The 24,432-nt window shown below is 44.2% G+C and overlaps 1 protein-coding gene across 2 annotated transcripts in view; it reads left to right on the plus strand.

Moving 5' to 3' along the window:
* Positions 1–3,492: 3,492 nt before the first annotated feature.
* Positions 3,493–24,432, plus strand: part of LOC115085259 (neuronal vesicle trafficking-associated protein 1) — a 92,052-nt gene continuing 71,112 nt past the window's right edge. For both annotated transcript variants that reach the window (XM_029591082.1, XM_029591091.1), the window contains exons 1-2: positions 3,493–3,646; positions 5,015–5,131. In XM_029591082.1, coding sequence (XP_029446942.1) covers positions 3,518–3,646; positions 5,015–5,131 — 246 coding nt within the window. In that variant the 5' untranslated portion in view covers positions 3,493–3,517. The remainder of the gene's footprint in view (positions 3,647–5,014; positions 5,132–24,432) is intronic.

Consider the following 24,432-nt stretch of genomic DNA (forward strand, 5'->3'; position numbering starts at 1 on the left):
CTCTGGAATTTGTTGCCAGAGGATGTGGTTCGTGCAGTTAGTATAGCTGTGTTTAAAAAAGGATTGGATAAGTTTTGGAGGAGAAGTCCATTACCTGCTATTAAGTTCACTTAGAGAATAGCCACTGCCATTAGCAATGGTTACATGGAATAGACTTAGTTTTTGGGTACTTGCCAGGTTCTTATGGCCTGGATTGGCCACTGTTGGAAACAGGATGCTGGGCTTGATGCACCCTTGGTCTGACCCAGTATGGCATTTTCTTATGTTCTTATTATGCCCGGGCACCCCGATACTCCATTGGGGTGCCCTTCTCTTCATTTCAGGTCATCCAAACCGAATGGGCACAGTTTTTTGGCTCATTCAGTTCATTCCCATTAAAAGCTAAGGGGGAAGCAAAGCCAGACAGAGGGGAGCTGGTTGGAAATGGGGTAAGAAAGGAGTGGGACCGATCATGTTTCAGCACTTTTTCAGTCAGCCTATCCCAGATGGCAGTTGCATGAACTTTTTTTTTTTTTTAGGTGAAAGTGAAACCAAGAGCACTTTGAGCAGCTAGTGACCATTTTGTTCTCAATCTTTCTTCTGTTGCATCTCAAGGAATGAAATCAGAGATTCTAAAGCTCCTTGCTTCAAAGGTTCAGAGTTAAAGAAAAGATTAGGAAAAACCCTTTATATTTAGAAGAGAAAGAGAGGTGTGCTCTTACAGTCAGTATCACTGTGTCCTAGCAGCAGGGTAAACTGTAATCTAACAGAGAGTTACAATGTAATTGTATATAAGCAAAGTAAGAGTGCACATCTCTTCTATCGCAGGAAGGCAGCATGTATCAGTAAAAAATGTGCAGAGAGAGAGAGAGAGAGAATGATTTTCTCTTTTATCATGTTCAAAGTGGCCAGTGATGGACTGTGACAGGGCAGCTTGCTTTCTCTGTGCAAAAGGATCAGGAACACTGTGACACTGTACTAAGTCTTCAATGTGTGGTACTTGCACTAATGTCTTGGTGAATGTAGTCAGCAACCATGTCTTGGGGTTTCTATGTACACTTCAATACCCTTACTCTATGGCTTGGGGTCTTTGTGCCATTGTGCTTCTTGTCATACCCCTCATTCTATGTCTTGGGGGGGTGTCATTCCCTTTGCACTTCTTTTGGGCATTCTTTGGGGCATTCTTTGGGGCATTCATTCCATTGTTTGTGCTCTTTGACCATCTAGTAGTGATTTGAGATGTTCGTGTCACTATCTGTGCTGCTTTGCCCCTCTCACAGCGACTTGGACTGTTCATGCCATTTTGGGGTGCCCTTTGCCTCTCTTTTGGAGCCGTGTAGTGTTCGTGCCACTATTGCTGTTTTAGGGTGCTGTTGCCTGCCAGCAATTTTCATAAAACTTGAATGAAAAGCCCCAAAATTGAGTAAAAAAAAATAGGATTCATTACTCTCCCACAGACTTTAATGGAAACAAATGATCAGAGTTTCTGATTCAAACTAAACAAAACAGGACCCAAATATCTAAAATTTTCCATGCAAACCACTAATAATCTCACTCTTTGGTACAGCTTCTCCTCCCAGTTCTCCCAGGTGACATTCTTTCTTTCTTCTCCCCGAGAGATTTCTCCTTGCTCCTCTCTCGTATCATGACGTGCCTAGTGATTACCAGATACGTAGAGTGCTGTGCAGAGACATAACTATCTATTAGCCCCAGCTCTGTGTAAGAAACTGAGAAATGCATGCCCCAGTCTAGAGCTCAGATTGATAAATACACTACATGAGCAGGAAGAATTGGGTTCAGGTACTAAATGCAGCCTCAAAGAAGTGAGTTTTCAGGCTTGATTTGAATCTGGTAACAGAAGGAGTCTGGCACATGCTATAGGAAGGCTGTCCCCCCCCCCCAAGGTGATGCTCCCCTTCCTCACCCCTGTGACAATCCTCCTTCTGCCGCACCCCTGGTGATGCTCTTCTGCCTCTTTCCTATCCATCTGTAACTCCTCTTGTTCTTACACCCCCTACTAGTGATAAGGGAGAGGCTGTCAACTACCCTAATCTCCCTCTCCTAGCTGCAGTTCCTATGCCCTCCTCCACTTCTATAGATCTCCCTTCAGCATAAACTACCCTTCCATTTCTGTCCCCCTAAGGCTGTCACCTGCTACTCCTTTATTCACAACTCTCTCCCACTAGCTCTGTTCTTGCATTCACCTCTCTCTACTCTTCTACTCTTTCTTTGTAAGCCTTCATCTAATCCTCCATATCCTCACTTTCAGAAGTGAATACTTTACTTCTTTATAAATATGGCAGCGAGGAGGCAGTAAAATGGAAGCTATACAAAGAAACAGATAGGCAAGACCGTCCTGGGAGATGTGTTTAGCCCAATAAGAGGCATTTCATCTGCAGCCCTGTGTAGGGATGAACATGAGAACATAAGAATTGCCATTCAGGGTCAGACAGAGTGGCCATCAAGACTAATGTTTCCAACAGTGGCCAATCCAGGCCACAAGTATCTATCCGGCAGGATCCCAAACAGTAGAAAGATGCCATGCTGCCAACCTCCAGGGATAAGCAGTGGCTTTCCCCCAAATCTATTTGGTTTATATAGTTTATGGACGTCTCCAAGAACTTGTCCAAACCCTTTTTAAACGCAGCCACGATAACCGCCTTTACAGAGGAGGGAAGGAGAAGCACTTAAGGGAAAAGGAGGATGTGGTAAAAGGCACAACAAAGAGGGAGGAAAGAAGCGGAGAAGGTGGAGGGGGGGGGGGGAGGCAGAAAGAGAGAGGAGAAGCAAGGAGGAAGTGAGATGGGCTGACTGTGTGCGAGCCCCTTAACGGCTGACTGACGCTGTGTGTTTGTGATCCTACAAGTGCCTGCGCTTCCTCCTGCTGCTGCTGCTGCTGCACGGGCGCGCAGGCTGCGGCTCCTCCAGCGGCTGCAGGGAACCTCCCAGCGCAGCTGCGTCACCGCCGGAGAGAGGAGGGAGGGGAGAGAGAGAGAGAGCGAGCGCGCGCGAGGAGAGCAGAGCGGAGCCGGGAGCAGAGCCCCCCACTCCCCCCCCCAGCACCCTCCCTCGCCATCTTCTTAGCCAGCGCCAAAGGGAGCTTTCTCTCGTCTTGCTGCGCCGCTCTCTCTCCCCCGCTCTTCGCAGTCGCCGGCACGTCGGAGGCACCCGCAGCTCCTCTCGTCTGGTGAGTGCCGCAGCGTCTGCGGGTGATCGCCTTCCTCCCTGGGCAGGTGAGGGATGCACGGTGGGCCGGGGGCTTTGCTGGATCTCCCTCTCTGGGGGTGTGCCCGATGATGCTCTGGTACCCCCTCCCCACGGATGCTGTGTGGCGCGCTTTGTATTGTGACGGGTGTGCAAAATCCAGCAAGGCGCAAGTTGGGGGTGGGCAACGGCTTCAGCCTGGCGATGGAAACACGTGTAGAGGTGTTGTGAGCGAAAAATCAGTTCGGGCAAGGCATTTGCGAGATATATATATATATATTTTTTTATTTTTTTTAAATTCATTCTAGTATCGTTATTTGTGTGGCTGGGAAGGATGGTGAAGCTGGGAAATAATTTTAGCGAGAAGGGCAATAAGCCTCCCGGCTGCGAGGATGGATTTGACACCATCCCTCTGATGACCCCCCTGGACGTCAATCAGTTGCAGTTCCCGCCCCCGGATAAGGTAAAATATTGAACGTACAGATGTGGTTATGTGTCTGGAGGGGGAGAGCTGCAACTAAGCTTTCCAAGCCAAGCCCCAAGCGTTTGCAGTGCCAAACCCTCAGCATCCCGGCGTCTAGAAACAGAAGCTGTCAGCCCCGAACCAAAGAAGCTGCCAGCCCTTCTTGAGTAACAAAAAAAAAAAAAAAAAAAAAGGGAGGTAACTGCATGTCTCACCTGCAATGAGTAAACAGTCTAAAAAATAAAGCATTTGAAACTGGCTAGCCAAATAAGGTGGTATGTTTTTAATCATGCATCTGGAGCAAAATGTAGGCAAATGAAAAATACGTAGTTTGAACAGAATAATGCTGCATAAAAATATTTAAGATTCCCCTATATGTACACGCATTGGGCCATATACAGAAAGGACTTTTGTTCATTCTGTGCCATGGAAAAAAAAAACAAAACCTTTAGTGAATAAGGCCCATCCTCTGAAAATGCTGGGGCCGAGTGGGATCTGAAAGACTAGGAGGGTAGGGTTTCAATACAATGGATGGATAGATGGATTCTGCAGATTTTCCACAAGTCTATTTTCCATTTTGTTTATTTGCAGTAGAATACCGTCTGGATGTAGATGCACAGATAACCCACTACGTGGAACAGTTTACACAATGGGAACGTAGGTGGCCGGAAAAATCATCTGAAGGGAGAAGGATTACCGCAGGGCAGGGAGGCATGGCGGGGGTAGGAAGGAAGGGAAACAAAAGACAAGGATTACCAGTTACAAGGCTGCGCTCTAATTGGAATAGATAATGAACTTCTTAGCAGATGTGTTCATTGTGCATGTTAAATATTCTTCTCCTTCCGTAGTAAAGCTGAACTCCAGTAAATAACAACACATTAATAATATTTTGACCATATCAGCAAATTAAAAGGTAACTGATTTCTAGCTCTGGTGATTCTGTTTTCTAATTAGAGAGAGAGACACACACATACACAAAATTATGACTGTGAGAAACAAATCGTTCTTTCTGATTTAGATTGAATGTTTTGAGATATGTAAGTGGAACAGGATGGCCTCCAGTCTGTAGAATTCCTGAACCATGTAAATGGCTGAATATCTATCGATGTTCAGGCCACTTCATTTTTTGGCCTGCCGCAAAAAAAAAAAAATTTAGGCTGTCTCAGAAGATATTTGGCTGTGCCTCGCTGAGCTGGAGTCCTGGGTACGGTTTTTGCACGCCTCTCCATTTCCCAGGCCCAAAAGCCTATGTGGTTTCTGGGATAACATTATTTGGACAAAGATTTTCCCATTTCAGAGCATGTAGTGTGTTTTGAGCTGTCCTTTGCCAATTACTTATACACACTATTTTTTGGTGCTTTTTGCAAGGTGGTGGTCAAAACTAAGACAGAGTATGAACGTGATCACAAGAAAGGGAAGTTTCGCGCTCCCAATATAGCCGAATTTACAATCAGCATCACTGAAGGGGTGTCTGAAAGATTTAAGGTAGGTCATGAGATTTGCTTGTTTAAAAGATTTTTAGTAGTGAAAAAACATGAATGTATAAAATGGAGACTTCAGTGAAGATGGCATTACCTGGATTATGTGGGTGAAGTATGCAGACCTGTGGCTGTGCAGGGCCCTCACTTTGGTTCGTGCACACCTTTTTGAAATTTCGGAATGGCACAAGATCAAACAGTGCTCCTGCTTCAGATATTTATTTAGAGGTTAAAAAATGATGTTACTAAAACGTGGCTTGATGCACGGATTTTTCGTTGAGTGACAAAGGTTGGGGGAAAATAAAGCGCTGGCATAGCTGCACCCTATCAAGAATACCAGGACACTACCTGCAGCTGGAGAGACAGTGACACATAACCATGCAATATTTTATTCAAGTGTAATCCTTACAAAAGAAGGGCTCTGTTTTCCCTAAGAGTTTCTTCTTCTGTGTCGACGGACAATACCACTGAAGAATAAGACCCTTAACAAAAACTTTTTTCTCTTCTTAGATTTACGGAACAGCAGGCTGTATAGTTGCACCTCTTCTGTTGCCCTCTCCTAGTGCTGCTGAGCCTACTGAGCTTGTGTTATACTTAGATAATACATGGGACTTGCTGATGGAGGGCTCTGATGCATTAAAGGGTGCTGCCCATTTGGCGTCATGGGTAATGTGCTTCGTGCATCTGGCTCAGGAGTGATCATCTCATTAAGAAAGCAGCACTAACTAGATACTTCAGATGCTTATTGACATAATTATGCCCTGCTTTTGGTTTTATTCTTGTCGTCTTTGTCACCAGAATTATTTTCATTCTGTGTGTGCTATTGTTTTTGGTTCTTTAGCATAAGAAGTATTTACTTAAAAAAATGTTTTTCCTTCCATGATTCCTATTCTTCAGCCTTTCGTGTTACATTCATGCTTTACATGTATCTGAGTAGTGCTTGTAGGGGGGATTCCTGTAAGAATTGCCGCTGAAGCTCCCTGGTTTCTTTGATTCCAAACGGCAGGAGTGGTTAAATAGGAGGGGCTTTCAAAAATATCCAGTGTCCTCTCAGGAATGAAAGAAAAATTAGAACTGCCAAAGGAATTCTCTAGAATAATCGAGTTGCACTGGTGCTTTGAATCCATGTCTTCTCGGTAAATGTTTAATGCTTCCTGTGCCTCTCCTGTTTTCATTGTAATCATTATTTGAGCCCAACTTCCATCTGCTATATGGGAAATAGGTGAATAAACCCCCAAAACAAAAAAATGAAAACATCATTATCTTTTGCATTTTATGAACAGTTTTAATGAAGCATGTCAATGTCCTTACAGGAGCACGTGGTATTGCATTTTAACTTAGTGGCATGGGGTGAATGACCCGGCATTGGGCTTTTATTTGTTTATTTGATATTTTATTTTGATTTCTAATTGTTAGTTATTGCATATTGTGTTTGTTTTAGCTATTGTATATCACTCTGATTGGCCACAAAGAAAGGCAATTATATGAAACATTAAGCATTATGATAGCAGCTAGGAAACAGCCAGAAGAAATAGGAGGCAAACTTTGGCTGGTTCCCTTTTGTGCAATTTATTTTCAGTGAAAAAGAAAGTGCAAAGCAAATCAAATAAATGATGCAGCTCACTGCCTGCTTCCCGGGGCCTGTTTAACCCTTCTAGGCCCGAGTTCTTGTATTCTGGTGAGGGGCTCCTCCCTTCACCCAGGATTCCTTGTGGGTCTAGATTTTAAGGAAGATCGGGCAAGACAGTTGGTGCCTGGTGCCTGGTCCCTTAAGCTTGTCTGAGGGAGTTTCCTATAGACGCTCTCACACAACCATACTGAAAATGACAAACTGTAGCAGCTGTGTGCAGATGAATTGGCTCTGTGCTCTATCCAGTGTCCTGGTGCCTGTCTTACTGTCACTGTCTCCCACCTGCCTGCCTGCTAGTGGCACCTGAGTTTTCTTAAGACTCCTTCCTTCTAGAAGAGCCAATTTCATCTGCACACAGCTGCTACACAAGGAATCCTGGTGAAGGGAGGAGCCCCTCACCAGAATACAAGAACTCGGGCCTAGAAGGGTTAAACAGGCCCCGGGAAGCAGGCAGGAAGCCACTGCATGACAAACCTGCTATGTGTTATATCTCCGTGTTTTCTGAACTTGGGCAATGCTCTTTCGGCAGGTAAGAGTTCTGGGTCCAGTCCAATCCCTCGTAAACTGAGCAGTGAGGGGAAGAGTGAAAAAGGCTGCAGATTCATTTGGATGGACATTTTCAAACATTTGAAAGGGGTTTTTATTGGGGGCGGGCACGGAAATTATCACCCGACTCGCCTCTGACCTTTTCGTTTCTTCCTTGTTAAATTGTAATATTACTAACCTGCTGGTTTGAGTGAAGCCGCTTTCAATTTTGTGTGTGGCCTGGGCCCCTGCCCTTCTTTCAATGACATGCCTACCTGCGCTGCTCTATAACACGATACCTTGAGGAGAACTGCAGACCATTCTAACTGGGCAGGTGCATGCTTAATCCTGCCTCTCCGCCCAGTACGCTAGGGGCATTTTAAATTGTATAAGCTAGCCATTTCTAAACTACTAAACAAGCTGGATACTTTGAAGGGCCTGTAGTGAGGAATTACAGTAAGGAGACCCTGGCTTCGTTTGTTGATAAGGTACAAGAATGTGATCTAGCAGGACTTGATTAAAATATCTTTTGATGTCATATTTGGAACAATGTTTTTTAGCTGGTATGTTGTTGTTCTTGTCCTGAGCTGCTGGGTTGCTAGGATGTGCTGCTAGGTAACTGCTGCATCAGAGCTAGGTTGGGTTTTTTTTTTTTTTTTAAGATTTTGCATCTCCTGGGACTTTCAAGATGAATCACACTTGAGCCCTAGCCTCAGCTCATGAGAAGCTTTTTACAATTTATTATTAAAGACAAGACGTATTGTCGAAACAAATCTGTGCACCTTCTCAAATACCGGGCAGTGTGGTTGCGTGCTCCCCTCCCCTTCCCTGTAAGATGAAGTTCTTGGGTTGATAGCCCTTCATAACAGGATGGAGCATGTCTCCAATAGAGGCAGCTGTCCCCTGTCACCACTCCCAGTAGCAAGGCCATCATGAATAATTGACAGCGTTTCATAAATATGCAGATTAAAAGAGGTGACTGTCTGGCGTTTTCTCTGGGGGCCTTATTAACTGGAAAAGCATTGTATTTACTGCTGATGTTGTTTCCAAGAGAGTGAGAGGATGTTTGTTGGAAAGTTAAATATTTGCTGTAATTACAAACAGCATTATTTAACTGGTATGTCTGAAGTGCTGTCAGAGGCTGGTTCACTGGCTTCCTTGCTCTCAATGGGTATTTAAGGCTTGGCTTGAAATTTGTTGGTGGCATATTGTGGCTGCTTTTGTTGTTGCTGTATCTTTTTTTTTTTTTTTCTGGTAAAGCCCAAACTAATTGACCAAGCCTGTCTTTCATGGAGAATAAAGCCTTTGTTTGCGGCCACATGACTGGTAAAAAAAAAAAAAAAAAAGTTTCAATCAGTCTTTTCAGAGGGTTACACTAAAAACACAAATGGAAGTCAGCTGTGTCAGAAATGGTGATGCATACATCATACGCTGGTGTAAAATAGTTGATTGCAGTCTTTTTTTTTTTCAAGCCCAAGCCCCGCAAACCAAGGGCGAACAGGAGGTAGTGTAACCCCTGGGTGGCTATTCCCGGATAGAGGCTGCAGTGGCCCATATGTCAAATAAAGTCGCTGCTGGTACATTTCCCTTTATAGTAAATTACATTATTCTCCAGGATTCCCGGGGGTGGGGGTGGGGGGGAACAAGTCTTCTAGTCCCTTTTTGCATTTGCTTAACTCCCCAGAAAACAGTTATTGTGTACAGCACTGATGAGCGCTTACTCACTATGCAGTACGAAGCACACAGGAAGCTGACTTGGTTTCCAAAAGTGCTTTCACTGAGATGTTATGCAATGACGAAAACGATCAGGATGGCTGTCTTGATCACTTGAGATTGTTACAAGTGAAATTTTGGATAAATTTGTGACCTCTTGAGTCTTTACTAAACTTGAAGATGGTAAAGTCAATTTTCTCTTCTTCCCTTCCCCATGGTTTAGGACAAGTTGTTGAGCTTCCCTCCCACGGAGTTAATGGGTTTGTTCAATCCAATTTAGAAAGTGTTCAAATGCAAGTTTACATATCTCCTAGCTCTCCAGTTGTGCTCTGTCAGATACTCCCTTTCTCCTCATAGTATCAGAATGATACTGGCTGTTTACTTCTCCCAAACTCAGCAGATGCATGCCAGACCTTGAAGGGGGTTCACGATGACCCCCTTTATCCCCTCTCTCCTCCTTCTTCTCTGGATGGCTATAAGTCATCATGCAGATGATCCTCAGTGAAGGGACCTCTCCCTTTTGTATGACAAAACAAAACGCTAAGCCCCTAGTTAATGGGAACCCGGGAAAGGTAAAATGAAAAAAAGAGGGGGAAAAAATACATGAGTCCAGGAAGATGGAAAAATGGAAGTGCCTTTAAAAATGATTCTTCAAAATAAGGGAAGGCTCTCTGAGTCCACATTCTTCCTAGGTTTCATCACTGAGAACCCCAGGGGCCTTTCCCCTTTACACAAACAAAACAGGGCACAGCTGAAGGCATGCAAGGTAAGCCTAAACTTTCCACAAAGTAAAACGGTGGGCAGAGCTTATATATATATATCAGAGGAGCGCACCATTCACCTTCTCCCTCATACTCGCACTGCAACTCTGTTCTTCCCCTATAGCCATGGACTGTTCCACCTTACTGCTGGTGGAAATCTAACAGGATCTCTACAGCTTTTTTACTCACAGGGTGCTTGGTTTACTGAAAAATCAAGACTCCTAGAAATGTACAACTGAATACTGTTCAATAGCTTGGGGCGGGTTGGGAGAAGGGAAGGGGGAATGCACCAGGGAAAAGCCATAGGGCCATCCAAAATCCCTGGCCCCTTCTGTGAGACATACATCCTCCCTACTGCTAGAGCTATGGACTTCCTGATCCCTTTTTGAATATGTGTTCCTCCATGAATGACAACGTGCATTTTTGGAGTAGATACGGAAGGATCACTCAGAGAATGCACAAGCTTTGTCTGTGTAGATTGAGCATGAAGTCAAGAATGGATGCCCACACGCCAACCAAAAAAAACCAAACAAACAGGCTTTTATGTGCCTTTTTTAAAACCCATGTCTGCCATGTGATTCCAGGGGAAATGGAGGATTAAAAATAAATAAATAAATAAATTATAGATTTCTTTTTGGAGGGGCCTGACGCTTTTCTCCTCCTCCTTTGAGCTCCATTGAAAGCTGGGCTAGGATCTGCCTGGAGCCTCTATTCGCAGCTGCTTGGGAATTTTTTTTTCCCTTTCGTTCAGTCATTGCTGCGCCATTCCAAGGCTGGGGGTAGTGCAGTAGGGTCCCCCACCTCCGGTAGTGTTGCCACTTCCTCCCCCCAGGGACTGGGTGTGCTGCCTCCGTGGTTTCCCCGGCTGGCCCAGGGAACGGAAGATCTGACCCAGAAATCAAAAACCAATCTTTCCACTTGGCAACAATGCAGCACTGCCTCTGAGCCACTAGCCAGCCCCATAAATCTGAGATTTAAAAACGTAAATTGGCATTTCACTTCATCTGTTTCATGATGGCGTGTTGACATTTTTTTCCGTAGAAATATAAAAATGTAAATTATTGGCATATTCTCTTACAGGTAGATTTTAAAAGTCCTATGCGTGCCAAAGCTGGGAGATATGCGCAGAAGTTGTGCTTGAGCACGTCGCAAGGCTTTTTAAAAGGCACGCGACAGTGTTCTGGTACATGCGTAAATCAGGAAGTCTTAAAAAGGGCGGGACGTGGGCAGAGTCTGGGCGGGGCATAGACGGGACATGGGCGCTCCGGGTCTATAATCTGAAGTAGGCGCGCAAGAACGCGCGTAACGTTACTTCTGCTACGGATGGCGTGTAAGTTTTAAAATTAAAACGTCAGGGCTAATCGGCAGGGTTTGAAGGGTTGGGGCTTTACCTGGGCGAACTGGGAACGAACTGGGGAAACTGGCAATTGCGTCTGTGCGCATACCTAATAAAATCCCCCCACTTACACGGTAGAGCCGGCATTTGCGCGCACAAGCACACGTCCACACAAAATTGCATGTACAACAGATTTTATATCATATGCGCATATACGCATGCATGTTATTAAACGGCCATGTCCATTCACAGTAGTTGTCATATGCTCCTCCATGTACACCCGCGGGGCTGTTACCATCATAGGGTACTTTTGTTTTCCTTACACTCAGTTTTGTGGAGGACATCATATCTAATATGAACAAATGATCTTGACAAATACAAAAAAAATCTTCTTAGCACAATTTAGAAGGTACTATACCTGAATGTAATGTGCCTTGAGCTACCATTGAAAAGGTGTGAGCTAAATTGAGTTACATAATAGATCGTACATTCTCCATGTTTTCTCACTTCTGATACTATGCACTGACATCTTGATTCAGAACAGGCTCTCATAGAACTGGGGAACTGGGAAAGAGATGCTTATTTATCGAGGAAAACCATAGGGGTTTCTAGTCTTCCAAACCACTGCTCCTAAGACAAACCTAGAGAAGATGATTGTATTAGGAACTGTTGCATTCTAACACTTGCTCTCCCTCTCTCTCTCTCACACATACACACACAATCTTTCCAAGAGACTGGGTTGCACTTTTGACCACCTTGGACATTTCACCTGCCTATCTGATGTTCTGATCCTCTGCACGGGATGCTGCAGTATCAGTTGATATTGTTCAATGTAAAGCACACCATGAACACTTTGCCAGCATTTCCTGGCAGTAGTGACCAGAAGTCACCAGTATGGTCTTGATTTTGCAACTTCTTTAAAAAAACAAAACAAAAACCTCCAAATGTTGACTCACTTACAGTCGTGGTGGAGGGATTAGATGGGTGAAGAAAATAGACTTTGCTGCCATGGCAGTTTGCTTATCAATTATCACCTTCTGACACATAAGGATCAAAGAGCTCTCACAACACTGATGCCATGCTTGGCGCATAACCCTATAAGCAAGAAGTCATTCACTCTCACATCATGCGCATTGCAGCAGGACTCTGGAGACTTGACTACTAGATCCATCATGATTCATCTGCATGTTAAGATTGTGGTAGTACAGATAGAATAGATGACTTCTTGGGACCTGGGGTTCAATATGTCCACACAGAGGCATAAGGGAGAATATCTCAGCTTTTTTCCCTATCTTCTTGAACCCTCCAGTTTTTTGTCCCCTCCTCAACTCTTCTTCTCTCTCTCTCCCCACTTCATTCTCCCTTCCCCTTATCCTTTTTTCCCCTTTTTTTCTTCTGCCTTCTTCTGTTCTTCCCCCCTCAGCCAGCAGGAGAATGGCGATAACCTGCATATGCTGAGACAATATCATCCACCGGCACTGTTTGAGCTGCGCGATGGCGGTGGGTCTTGCCTTTTCTTTGCCGTACACTGCAGGAATAGTGTAAGGTTCTGCAGTGTGCCCCCTTGGATAGAGTCAGTAGATTCATATGGAAGAACGCTCAGCTCAGCAGGTGCTGTCAGTCTTCTGCTGGCTAGGAAGGGAAGGGATGGAAGATAGTAAGTGGCGCAGAACAGAAGATGGGCAGGTGAGAAACATCATTACAACGTAGCATGCACACAGCCTCACTTCAAGCTGTGCATCCACTTTAGTGCCATCTGTTGCCTTAATCACATTATAAAAGTGAGCTATCTCATGGAAGCCCTTTTGTATTTTTTTTCTTTCCTGCACAGTGTAGGGAAACTAGATGAACCAGGGAATGAAGGCCTCCATAATCATTCTTCTAACTGGAGGCAAGATCCTAAACTCTGGAGTGAGGTACCACGGCCCATCTGCCTTGAATCATGTTACCTTCCCTTCCATAAGAAAGCTAAAGTATGGCTGTTTAACCAGACCTTCCTTCAGTCTCATCAAGAATAATAACCAATCTCCGTCACCCAGGACCCTTTACCATAAGGAAACCATTCGTTCTGCCTGTGCAGGCGACTCCATTCCCCATGAAGGAAATCTAGCCACTTTTGTTTTTGTTCTGCTCGGTACCAGCCTAGCCATTCTATAATCTCTATCCGCTTGTTGACCCATCCGGGTTTGCGGAATATCATATTCCAATTGGACATATTAATATAAGGCCTCAGAATTCAGGTGACCACCAAATTGTCTTAGCACCAATCAACATCCAGGCCTCCACCATGTGAGTGCATTCAAGTGTTCTGTTTTTATTGTCCTTGCTCCTGTGTTCTTTTGATTAAGTGTTCTAGTAATTTGATGTCCGATTGTTCTCTGAGACCCGCTTTGAGAGATTATTGTAGACTGTAATAGAAATGTTTCTAAGTAAATAGGAGGATCCCAAAACTTTTTCCAGCAGTAATGGAGATGGGTTTCTCTTTCCTGCTTTACATATGGACCAAAAGGAATTCACTAACCTGTGGCTTGTTTGGGGCGACACTTACATAGAAACATATAGAAACATAGAAATGACGGCAGAAGAAGACCAAATGGCCCATCCAGTCTGCCCAGGAAGCTTCACACATTTTTTTTCTCATACTTATCTGTTTCTCTTAGCTCTTGGTTCTATTTCCCTTCCACCCCCACCTTTAATGTAGAGAGCAGTGATGGAACTGCATCCAAGTGAAATATCTAGCTTGATTAGTTAGGGGTAGTAGCCGCCGCAATAAGCAAGCTACACCCATGCTTATTTGTTTTACCCAGACTATGTTATACAGCCCTTATTGGTTGTTTTTCCTCTCCCCTGCCGTTGAAGCAGGGAGCTATGCTGGATATGCGTGAAGTATCAGTCTTCTCCCATGCTGTTGAAGCAGAGAGCCATGCTGGATGTGCATCGAAAGTGAAGTATCGGGCACATTTGGTTTGGGGTAGTAACCGCCGTAACAAGCCAGCTACTCCCCGCTTTGTGAGTGCGAACCCTCTTTTCTTCTCCCCTGCCGTTGAAGCAGAGAGCTCTGCTGGATGTGTGAAGTATCAGTTTTTCTTCTCCTCTGCCGTTGAATCAGAGAACTATGCTGTATATGCATTGAAAGTGAAGTATCAGGCTTATTTGATTTGGGGTAGTAACCGCCGTAACAAGCCAGCTACTCCCCTCTTTGTGAGTGTGAATCCTTTTTTCCACATTTCCTCTTGCTGTTGAAGCTTAGAGCGATGTTGGAGTCACAGTAAGCATGTGTATGTTTATTTAATAAGGGTATTGACTCCAGGCAGTAGCCATCATTCTGGCGAGTCACCCACTCTTCATTGGCGGCCTCTTGACTTTATGGATCCACAGTGTTTATCCCACGTCCCTTTGAAGTCCTTCACAGTTCTGGTCTTCACCACATCCTCCGGAAGGGCATTCCAGGCATCCACCACCCTCTCCGTGAAGAAATACTTCCTGACATTGGTTCTGAATCTTCCTCCCTGGAGCTTCAAATCGTGACCCCTGTGCTCCTGATTTTTTTCCTACGGAAAAGGTTGTCGTTGTCTTTTGATCATTAACACCTTTCAAGTATCTGAAAAGTCTGTAATCATATCACCTCTGCTCCTCCTTTCCTCCAGGGTGTACATATTTAGATTCTTCAATCTCTCCTCGTACGTCATCCGATGAAGATCCTCCACCTTCCTGGTCGCCCTTCTCTGTACCGCCTCCATCTTGTCTTTGTCTTTTTTGAAGATACGGTCTCCAGAACTGAACACAGTACTCCAGGTGAGGCCTCACCAAGGACCTGTACAAGGGAATAATCACTTCCCTTTTCTTACTCGATATTCCTCTCTCTATGCAGCCCTTGCATTCTTCTGGCTTTAGCTATCGCCTTGTCGCATTGTTTCGCCGACTTCAGATCATTAGACACCATCACCCCCAAGGTCCCTCTCCTGCTCCCGTGCACATCAGCCTTTCCCCCCTCCATCGAATACAGTTCATTCGGATTGGTTCCACTCCCCATATGCATGACTTTGCACTTCTTGGCATTGAATCTCAGCTGCCATATCTTCGACCACTCTTCCAGTTTTCCTTAGATCTCGTCTCATCTCTCCACTCCTTCCGGCGTTGCCCACTCTGTTGCAGATCTTAGTGTCATCCGCCAAAAAAGACAAACCTTACCTTCTATCCCCGTCCGCAATGTCGCTCACAAAGATATTGAACAGGACCGGTCCCAACAACCGATCCTTGCGGGTACACCACTTAAAACCGCTCTCTCTTCAGGAGAAGGTTCCATTTACCATCACAACATTGTCTTCTGTCCGTCAACCAATTTGCAATCCAGGTCACCACCTCGGCACTCACTCCAAGCTTCTCGTTTTATTCACCAGTCTCCTGTGCGGAACCGTATCAAAAGCTTTGCTGAAATCCAAGTAGTATATGATATCGAGCGCTCTTCGCCTCGATCCAATTCGACACTCTCCCGGCTCCCCTCCAATCCATCTGCTGGGAGGAAGATAATGGGATGTGAAGATGCCCACCTGACTGTAGGAGGGTCTGGAGGTCTATCTGGGTACCTTGACAGGTGTAGTGAAGATATTCTACCACCCTCTCTTTTAGCTTTATAATGTATTAAGTGCTTCATGGTTGTGTCTATATGCTGCATAAGCTACATCGCATGCAAACTTGTGTGTTGGAATGGGTGTAGCGTTTATCCTTGTGTGCATGTTTTGGGCAAATTTCACTGTGAAGATACCAATTGTCCTTCATTTTTGCTATCCATACAGACTGGGGATTTTCATATTTAGAATCTTGTCTGTTTTTGCAGCTAAGTAGGCTTTCTCAGTAAATATGTCTCAAAATTCCATTCTGTACATTCTCATGGTTTCTTTTTTCTTTAAGCTGTTGAGTATCATAATGGCAGCCAAGTCCAGTGGTACCATTAGTACTTTGGTGGCTTTATCCTTGGCACTGCATTACAGAACTAGTCATATTGCAGTGTTGTATCATGACATGTTCTTGTTCTGGAATTTGCATAAGCAGATTGCATTGGGCAGTTTGCTTGTGGCTATTTCAAAACAGAGTACTTAGGAAGATGTGAATATGATGTTCATAAAAGAAATAAAGAAGTTAGTCTTGACACCTGCTCACTGGACTAGGGTTTCTGAAAGAGTCCTGGTGCCTGACCTCCAGCTGAGGATTGTCACTGCAATGACTGGACTATAAATATATAAATATATAAATAAGGCAAATAATCCTTGGGTAGTTGGAGATGAAGGGTTGTGGTGCCAGATCGCAGCCCCTGGTTCTGAATGAGCTGGAAGTCCAACGGAACAGGAATAAACTGCCGGTTAAAAAAAATGCAATTTTTGTATATAGTTTTATCATATTGTATGACATGATAGTTATTGTGTATTATGTGTGACAGTGTAGACACTAGATATAGTAAGAAATGAAATACATAGTGCTAGTAGTGACACAGGTATGAATTAGTTGGGATGTGGATGGTCATGTCCATGAAAAAAAATCTGGTATATCAAAATGTAAATTTAACAGTTGGTTATAGTGAAGTGGGACCTCAAAGACCGGAGCTGCTAGTGAAAAAACATATGATGGGATTAGGTGACAATGGGACCTATGCTGGCTTAGGTAGATTAAGGTTTGGCTCTGGAACAACACATTGGTACAAGGTGATATGATGCCTCTGTGCATTATGTCATTCTTTTGCATTTATTACTTTATATGCTCCATTTATTTGTTTGTGTTCTGTGTTTTTTGTATTTTGTTTATTTATATTTCATTGATGTTTTATGGTATATATATTATATTTTATGGCTGTTTTTAATTGTTACCTGCTCAGATATGTTTTGATGATATACATTTACTAAGTAAATACATTTAAAGAAGGAATATTAGGTGAAGGAAAGGAGAAGAGAGAATGGTTAACTCATATGACATATAGTATAGCCTCTTAAGGATCAGTGAAAGTACTTGGTGAGCACCAGTCGAACTGGGGCTTAATGAGGTGCTTCCACTTTGAAAACAGTTTGAGCTGGATTAGCCTGATGATCCAGCGAGAGGAAGGACTGCAGGACCGATTGGAGCTGGAGATGTTGAGGAGGCAGCATTTACAGCTCCTTGGGAGGGGGGTGGGGGGAGAAGTTAGTTTTTCTAATGGCATAAGAAAAGTACATTGGGTAAAGCAAGAGAAAAATCAGGAAATTAAATAGAAAACTACAAAAAATCTGCCCATAGAAATGACTGCAGCTGTGCCAGTCCTTGAGCAGGTGTAAGTATATGTTTTTCTTGGAGGGGTCCCTAAAAATGTATAACATGTATGCCTATATCAGCATGAATCAGTCCTGAGAGGCAGGTTTCTGGGTGGAGTTGAGCAAGTTAGTGGCATCTATTTTCATTTTAATGATTTTGTTATAACTCGCCTAGCTATTGGCTTGAATAGGCATGCAATCAAATTTAAGTAAATGAAATGTTTAATGAAGGCCTGATTTATTTATTTAAAAGATTTATAGTCTGCTTATTTTGGCAAAGCATGCCAGGCGAATTACAATATGTAACATAATATCAAAATTATATTAAATTAAAGGCATAAAGCATGCCTTTTTTTTCAGGTGCTTGGTGATTTTTTTTTTTTTTTTTGGGGGGGGGGAGGGAGGAACTGTTTATTTTTAAAGAAGTGAAATTCAGCAAAACCCACCTTTCTCCCACTTTTCATCATCTGGAGACCAAGATACTTTAGATGAATTGAGTCTTGTTCCTTAAAATGTTTATGCAGAACATAAAATAGACTCCAGGATTCTCTTTAACCATTCTGGAACTACTGGACGTTGGCCAAAATAATCACTCTTAGGTCTGACTTTTACCTAATCTGTAACCATACGTAATCCTGTCTTCAAGGGGTGATTCATAACGGGGTGCAGGTTCGTTTAAAAAGATGGTGCAGAAGACGTGGCCTGGGTAAAAGCACTTAAATGGAAGGGCGACCAAATCTTTTCTGTGGTAAGCTGATGCTACTCTAGGGGTAAACTGCGGACACTCCAAAAGTGTGGTTCCAAATTTGGTCTGAAATCTGTTTACAGGAAAATAAATATTTACAAGATGCTGGGGTATCCAGTTTATTATTGTTCAAGAGTCATGTGATAGTTTACCCTTCACTTACTCACCCAGCCCATGGTTTTCCATTTAATGCATTAATTGCTTCCCTGCAGGTTGATTATATGAATGCATGTTCAATAAGCAACAAGAAGCCCATCTATTACAATCACATTTTGAATCGAAAATTGGATATTTTATGGATATCCAAATCTTGGCATTCTGATACTGATTCGATGATATTAAAAGATCTGTATCCATCAGGATTTACTCATGAGCGTCAGTCACAAGTTAACAAAACATGGTAGGAGTGTGGTAATAGTGTATAAAGTTGTTTACCACTTACTCAGTTTAGATATCCTTTGAGGTTGGGTTTAAAGATCTGCTAATACTTTGCTTATTATATTGGCTGCCTAGCTCCAATGACATACCCTTTCTTTGTTGACCGTGCCTCTAGCAACGCTATCCTTACATTTGAATAATTTATTATTTGTTGGGGACGAGGCTCCACAAATATACCTAGATGATTTTTTCCATCTATTTTTTATTTTATTTTTTTGTTAATCAAATAATTAACTCTCCTGCCCACTAATTGGGACACACTTGGACCTTTTTATTTGTCTGTGCTCACTGGGTCAAAGCAGATAACAGAGTCTTATTGACTCAGTGTTATCCCATGGTCAGATTACATTCACCTCCTAGAAACTGGCCTTCTTTAGCTCTGGGTTCAAAAGTTACCTGAGCTTTATTGGTACAGCTCAGTTTTGAAACATGTGGTTTTAGGTTTGTCCCCAAAAGCTTGAAGGAGAGTGGAGGAGTAAACTTAGTGGTTAGAGCAGCTGGTTAAGAGCCAGGGAAGCCAGGGATTGAATCCCAGTGCCACTTCTTGTGACGGTGGGCGAGTCACTTAACCTTTGTACCTCAGGGTACAAATTTAGATTGCGAGCCTTCTGGGGACAGGGAAATACCTACTGTACCTGAATGTAACTCACCTTCAGCTACTAATGAAAAGGTTGTGGTGAGTGAAATCTAAATAAATAAATAAAATCTCTCCAGGAACAGCCTTCTTTGATAAGCTGGGTAAAACTGTAGATTCTGTAGCCCCTATTAAAAACTGCCCAGTTGTGCAGAATAAAGTTCTAAAACCTTATGGTATACTAAAGATTGCCTGGCTCATGAAAGGGTTTTTTTCGGCTCGCTGAGTGCCGATGGCCTAAAAATAATGGCAGTTTTGCCAGACAGCGCCATATGGAGGTGCTCAAGGGATATAGAGCATTCCTTAGTGCTGCTGTTATACCAGTGTTTCCCAACTGTTTCAAGCCCAAGGCCACATCTACATTAATAAAAACGCTATCGGGCAGGCAGTGCGAACATGAAGAGGACTTATATGGCCAAAAAGAAGGGCTAGGGAAAACCCTGGAAAGTCCCATCAGTTTCTCTTTCAACTTGTAAAACAGAGATAGAGAAACGGGGGCAGAGAGCACATGAAACCGATCCACAATGGATCAGGTCTCGCTACATGAGAGAGGGGACTCGGTGTGGTGCAGGCCGGCTGGCTCAGTTACTTACCTTGGCTGCCGCATGTGGCTGCCAGAGCTCCTTCCTTGCTGCTGCTCCCAGCACTCAGAACGAGTCCACGTTCAGTGCTCAGTGTAGACTCTTCCCATCTCACTCAGCCTGGGGGGGGGGGTGGGTAAGACAAACGTTGGAAGGACTCAAAGGAAGAGGTCAGGAGCGGGACGGCAAGGAGATGCGGTTGTTGAAGCGGGGGCCCAACCCATCCATTGCCCTTGCGTGCAGCCCATTTAATTATCATACTGCAGGGCTCGTGCTGTAGCTGGGAAGAGGAAACAGGCATGAGTACACATGCTCTCAGAAAGCAGCTCCTACAGTTCAAAGCCACCACCGGTGTCTCTTATTGCTGCGAGGTGCTGGAATCAGAGCTCAGATGCGGGCTTGGATCTGAACGTCAGGCACACCTGAAGGTTGGGAAACACCGTATTAGGTGACTAGACTGCAAGTTCTGCATTACCAAAGAGTTGCTGAATAAGCCACATGCTTCTGGTTCTCTTTTCCTTTGCAATAATGAATCCATAGCCGACGTTTTTGAATTTAAAGTTGCATCTATTTGAGCATCTTTTGTGGCTGCTCCCCCTAAGTTGTTTCGTTGAATTGGGATATACTGTCATTTGAAATGATTTCCTATTTCAATTCATTGCATTTTCAAAATGGAACGAAAGAAAAACCAACAAAGTGTTTTGTTTTGGGGAAAAAAAAAAGCTGGTAAAAAAAACCCAAACAAACACACACCCTCTGCCGTCAACCCAAGGCTCCCAGCAAAAAACCTGCCAGGGCTCGGACCCTCCCTGGGCCCCTACACTGCTGAGGCCTGGACCCCCCTCCTATCTCGAAGCGATGTTCTATGGGCTGGAGGCGCGTGGACATCCCTCCAGCCCCTTTCACTAATAGCATCTTTATGGAAGGGGTAAGTGGTAGCCGGGGGTGGGGGTCCCAGGCCTCAGCATGTTTTTGGAGAGGGGATCGGGTAGGCAGGAGGCCATTTGGAGGGCTCAGGGAGGCCTCTCTTACTTATTTTACTTTTTTTAATGTTTAATTTGATTTGGAAAATAGCTCAAACAGGAATAGACATTCAATGAACCAAAACCCTATCCCTCCTCCCCCTCGACATTTTGTCTTAAAATCCCGAAATATTTTGGGGACTGTACATCCCTATTGTGGAATAACGATAGTTTCTCTGAGCCCCACTGAAGTGCATGTCACATGGTTACAGTATTGGATATGCAGGAATTCTCTTCCCTGAAATTACTTATCTATCCTCTAGACTCTTCCTTGTTTTAAGTTAATCAGTATGTTAAACATATTTTTGCTGAATTCTTAGTACGAATGGTGAATGCCTTTCTCTCAGAGGGACTTGTTCTAGCAGCATCCTTAAAGAAAGCCTTAGTGTGCCCGGTGTTAAGGAAACCTTTATCGGCTCCAGCTATTCTTGTGAATTATTATCCTATTTCTAAGCTTCCCTCCTTAAGTAAAATACTTGAGAAATGTGTTATATCTCAGCTTCAGGATCATTTGACTGATTATAATATTTTAGACCCTCACCAGTGCAGGGTCAGACCTAGGCCCGGCACCAAAACTATCTTGCTATTGTCATAACTCTCTATTGGTGAACCTTGATAAGGGCATAGAATTGTACTGGTGCTCCTAGGTGTGTCTTCAGTTTTTAACAGTTTGTGTCATGAGACTTTGTTGGGAAGAATGGAATCAATGGGAGTTGGTGACACAGTGCTTTGCAGTTTTCATTCGTTTTGTCTGGTAGGTTGCAGGCATTTCGTTTTTACCACCCTCCTGATATACTGTAACTTCCAGTGTTCCTCAGGGATCGTCTTCATGTGCTGTTATGTCACCTTTTGGTAAGCTAATTTCTTCATTCGGGGTTAGATATAAATTTATGTTGATGACATACAGTTATTTGTATCAGTAGTGCAACACCTACAGTCCTCTTTGGATACTCTGAGTGAAGGCGGTTTAGAATTGGATGTAAGTGAATAATCTTGTATTGAATCTTGATAAGACCAAGGTCCTATGGGTTAGTTGGGATTTACCTTCGCTTCAGTTACAAAGGATTGTGGGTTAGTGATCACTTGTTTCCATTTTGTCAGGTGTCATGGATCTTGACATAGTTCTCAATTCAACTTTAAGCCTCATATGAGAACCTTGTTAAAATATATGTTCTTTAAATTGCGGCTGCTCAGATGTCTCAAATATTATCTTGATAGTGCTGATTTTCTCTTGCACATACACCACACAGGCTTCCTCTCTCTCTCTCTCTCACACACACACCCCTTCCCACAGGCTCCCTTTCTCACAACATGCACCCTCACTCCCTCATACACACACACACACACACACCAGGCTCCCTCTCTCTCTCATACATACACCTCTGCGTACAGGCTTTCTCTCACTGTTCCTCTCATCCTGCTGAGTGTGTCACATATTCGCCGCCTGCAGGATGGACTCCGCTTGTGGCTTGCTGCGAGTGGGATGGGCTCTGCTTGCAGTCAGCGAGCCTACCAGGTCTTCATCTTCGCCATGAGCCGGATGGGCTCTGCTTACGGCCCGCTACCACTCTCTGCAAATTCTGTGCAAAAAATTGGAGTAATACTTGTTCTAATGCTTAAAGATTTGAAAGCATTTTGCTTCTCTAAGCATTTATAAGATTACTGTTCTCACCAATTCTGTCCCCTTTGAGCGTTATCCCATTCTTGGCTTTCCTTAGAGCTTTAAGATCACAGTTCTGAATCCAATAGAAAAATCACTAAACTTTCTTACTCTAGTTTCAGGTAAGCTACTCAGAGAAAACTCTAGGATCTTAAGCCATACTGATTTCTCTTCAGTTTTTCCAAGGAATTGATCTTTTTCAGTTTCTATGGAATGGTTCCCCGACTCTCCCCCTTAGAAGGTACAACTTGGTGAAAGCCTTCTGTTTCCTAGTTGCCAGCAGATAGGTTCGGTTTCTCTACTCACAGTTCTAAATCATGGATCTTGTTCCACCTGGATGGGACACTTTACTATTGGGCTTCATAGTGCTCCTGAAAGCTGCAGCTTCACAAGAAGCTAGGCATTTCTTCTCTCTTCCAGGCTTTTCTGCAAACCTTGTCTCACCAGCTCTTGCAATGTGCTTCTCAGCACACCCTCACACCAAGACTCCCTCTCTCTCTCTAAGCTGGTATTTCCCAGGGCATACCTACATTAACAAAAACGTATGGCATGCCAGCCTCTGTGGAGCAGGCAGTGTGGACATGAGGTGGACTCATATGGTCAAAAGAAGAGCTCAGAAAGCACTGCATGCCCTACCACTCTCTTCCAAATGTTAAAACAAACCGAGAGAGAGAGCATGAAGACATACAGTAACCCATCGCAATGTAACAGTTCCTTATATATAAGTGCAGGAGAAGGGAAAAGTCAGTGTGGTGTGGGTAGCCAGACTGGTTAGGCATCTTGGTTGCCGCATTTGACTATAGAGCCCCTCCTCTTCTCTTCTGCTCCCAGTATTCAGTGGCTCACATCCAGTGCTCATTCTCCCCATCTCACGCAGCCTGGGGACAGGACAGAGGCTGGAGGAACTCAGAGGAGGCGGTGCCGTGTGTAGTGTGTGTGCGCCTCACAAAGTGGGGCACGGCTGTCCATGCCCTGTATGCTGCCCGTTAATTCCCATACGCCAGAGCTCATGCTGTAGCAGGGAAGGAGAGATGTGTTCTCAGAAAGGAGCTCCTGCATGTTGATGTCCCTTGTTGCTGCGAGGTGGTAGAATCCAGGTTCTGGTCTGAGTCTGAGCGACAGGCAGCAGTGACATTTTGTGGTGCATACCTGGTCAGATCTGATGGCACACTCGTTGGGAAAGTTTACTCTAAAGCAGTGTTTCCCCAACCCTGTCCTGGGAGCACACCTAGTCAATCGGGTTTTCAGGACAGCCGCAATGAATGTGCATAAGAGAGAACATCACTATCTTGAAAACCAGACGGGTTAGGCGCCGCTCCGGAACAGGTGTAGGAATTACTGCTTAAAGGCAAGCTCAGAACTCCTTCCCTCCTTAATTAAAATGCAGCTCCTCCACATACTGACAAACCCCAGTCACCACACCTTCCTCTCCATCCAGTACATGCTCTGTAATAGCATCGTGCTCCACCGTGGGCACAAAGGGTCCTTACACACGTATGATGCTGTTGCATTAAAAGTATATGTCATTACCACATGCTACTTTTAAGTTTAAAATAAAATGATCTGGCAGTTTCCTTCTGCCTTGTTTCAGACTTTCAGCTCACTTATAACCATTCTTTACTGGACTGTGGCACGAAGAGCCTTCATTTGCAACACCTTAGGACTCTTCCCCACTTTATGTCCCCGTCCCCTCCATGTAGCCCAGCCATGGTAGTGTCGGTCCTCGACAAGGGGGCCCACCGGCTTCAGGGTCTTCTGGCAGCCAGTACACGTGCTTCCTGAATCTGACCCCCCTCGGTGTTCCTGTTATTCAGTGGCTCAGACTCCTTACCCTATACAAAGCCTGGCAACACATTGCACTTGGGAGCCGAGTTAAGCTTGAACGCCGCTGTGCAGAGAAGAGAGCTCTGGGTATGTGATCTGTCTGACTCAGTGTACTACCTGTCCCGGGCCGTAGATGCTACTTCCTCAGCACCCCCCAGTCC

The sequence above is a fragment of the Rhinatrema bivittatum genome, chromosome 1, assembly GCF_901001135.1.
Source record: "Rhinatrema bivittatum chromosome 1, aRhiBiv1.1, whole genome shotgun sequence".
In the NCBI taxonomy this organism is placed as follows: domain Eukaryota; kingdom Metazoa; phylum Chordata; class Amphibia; order Gymnophiona; family Rhinatrematidae; genus Rhinatrema; species Rhinatrema bivittatum.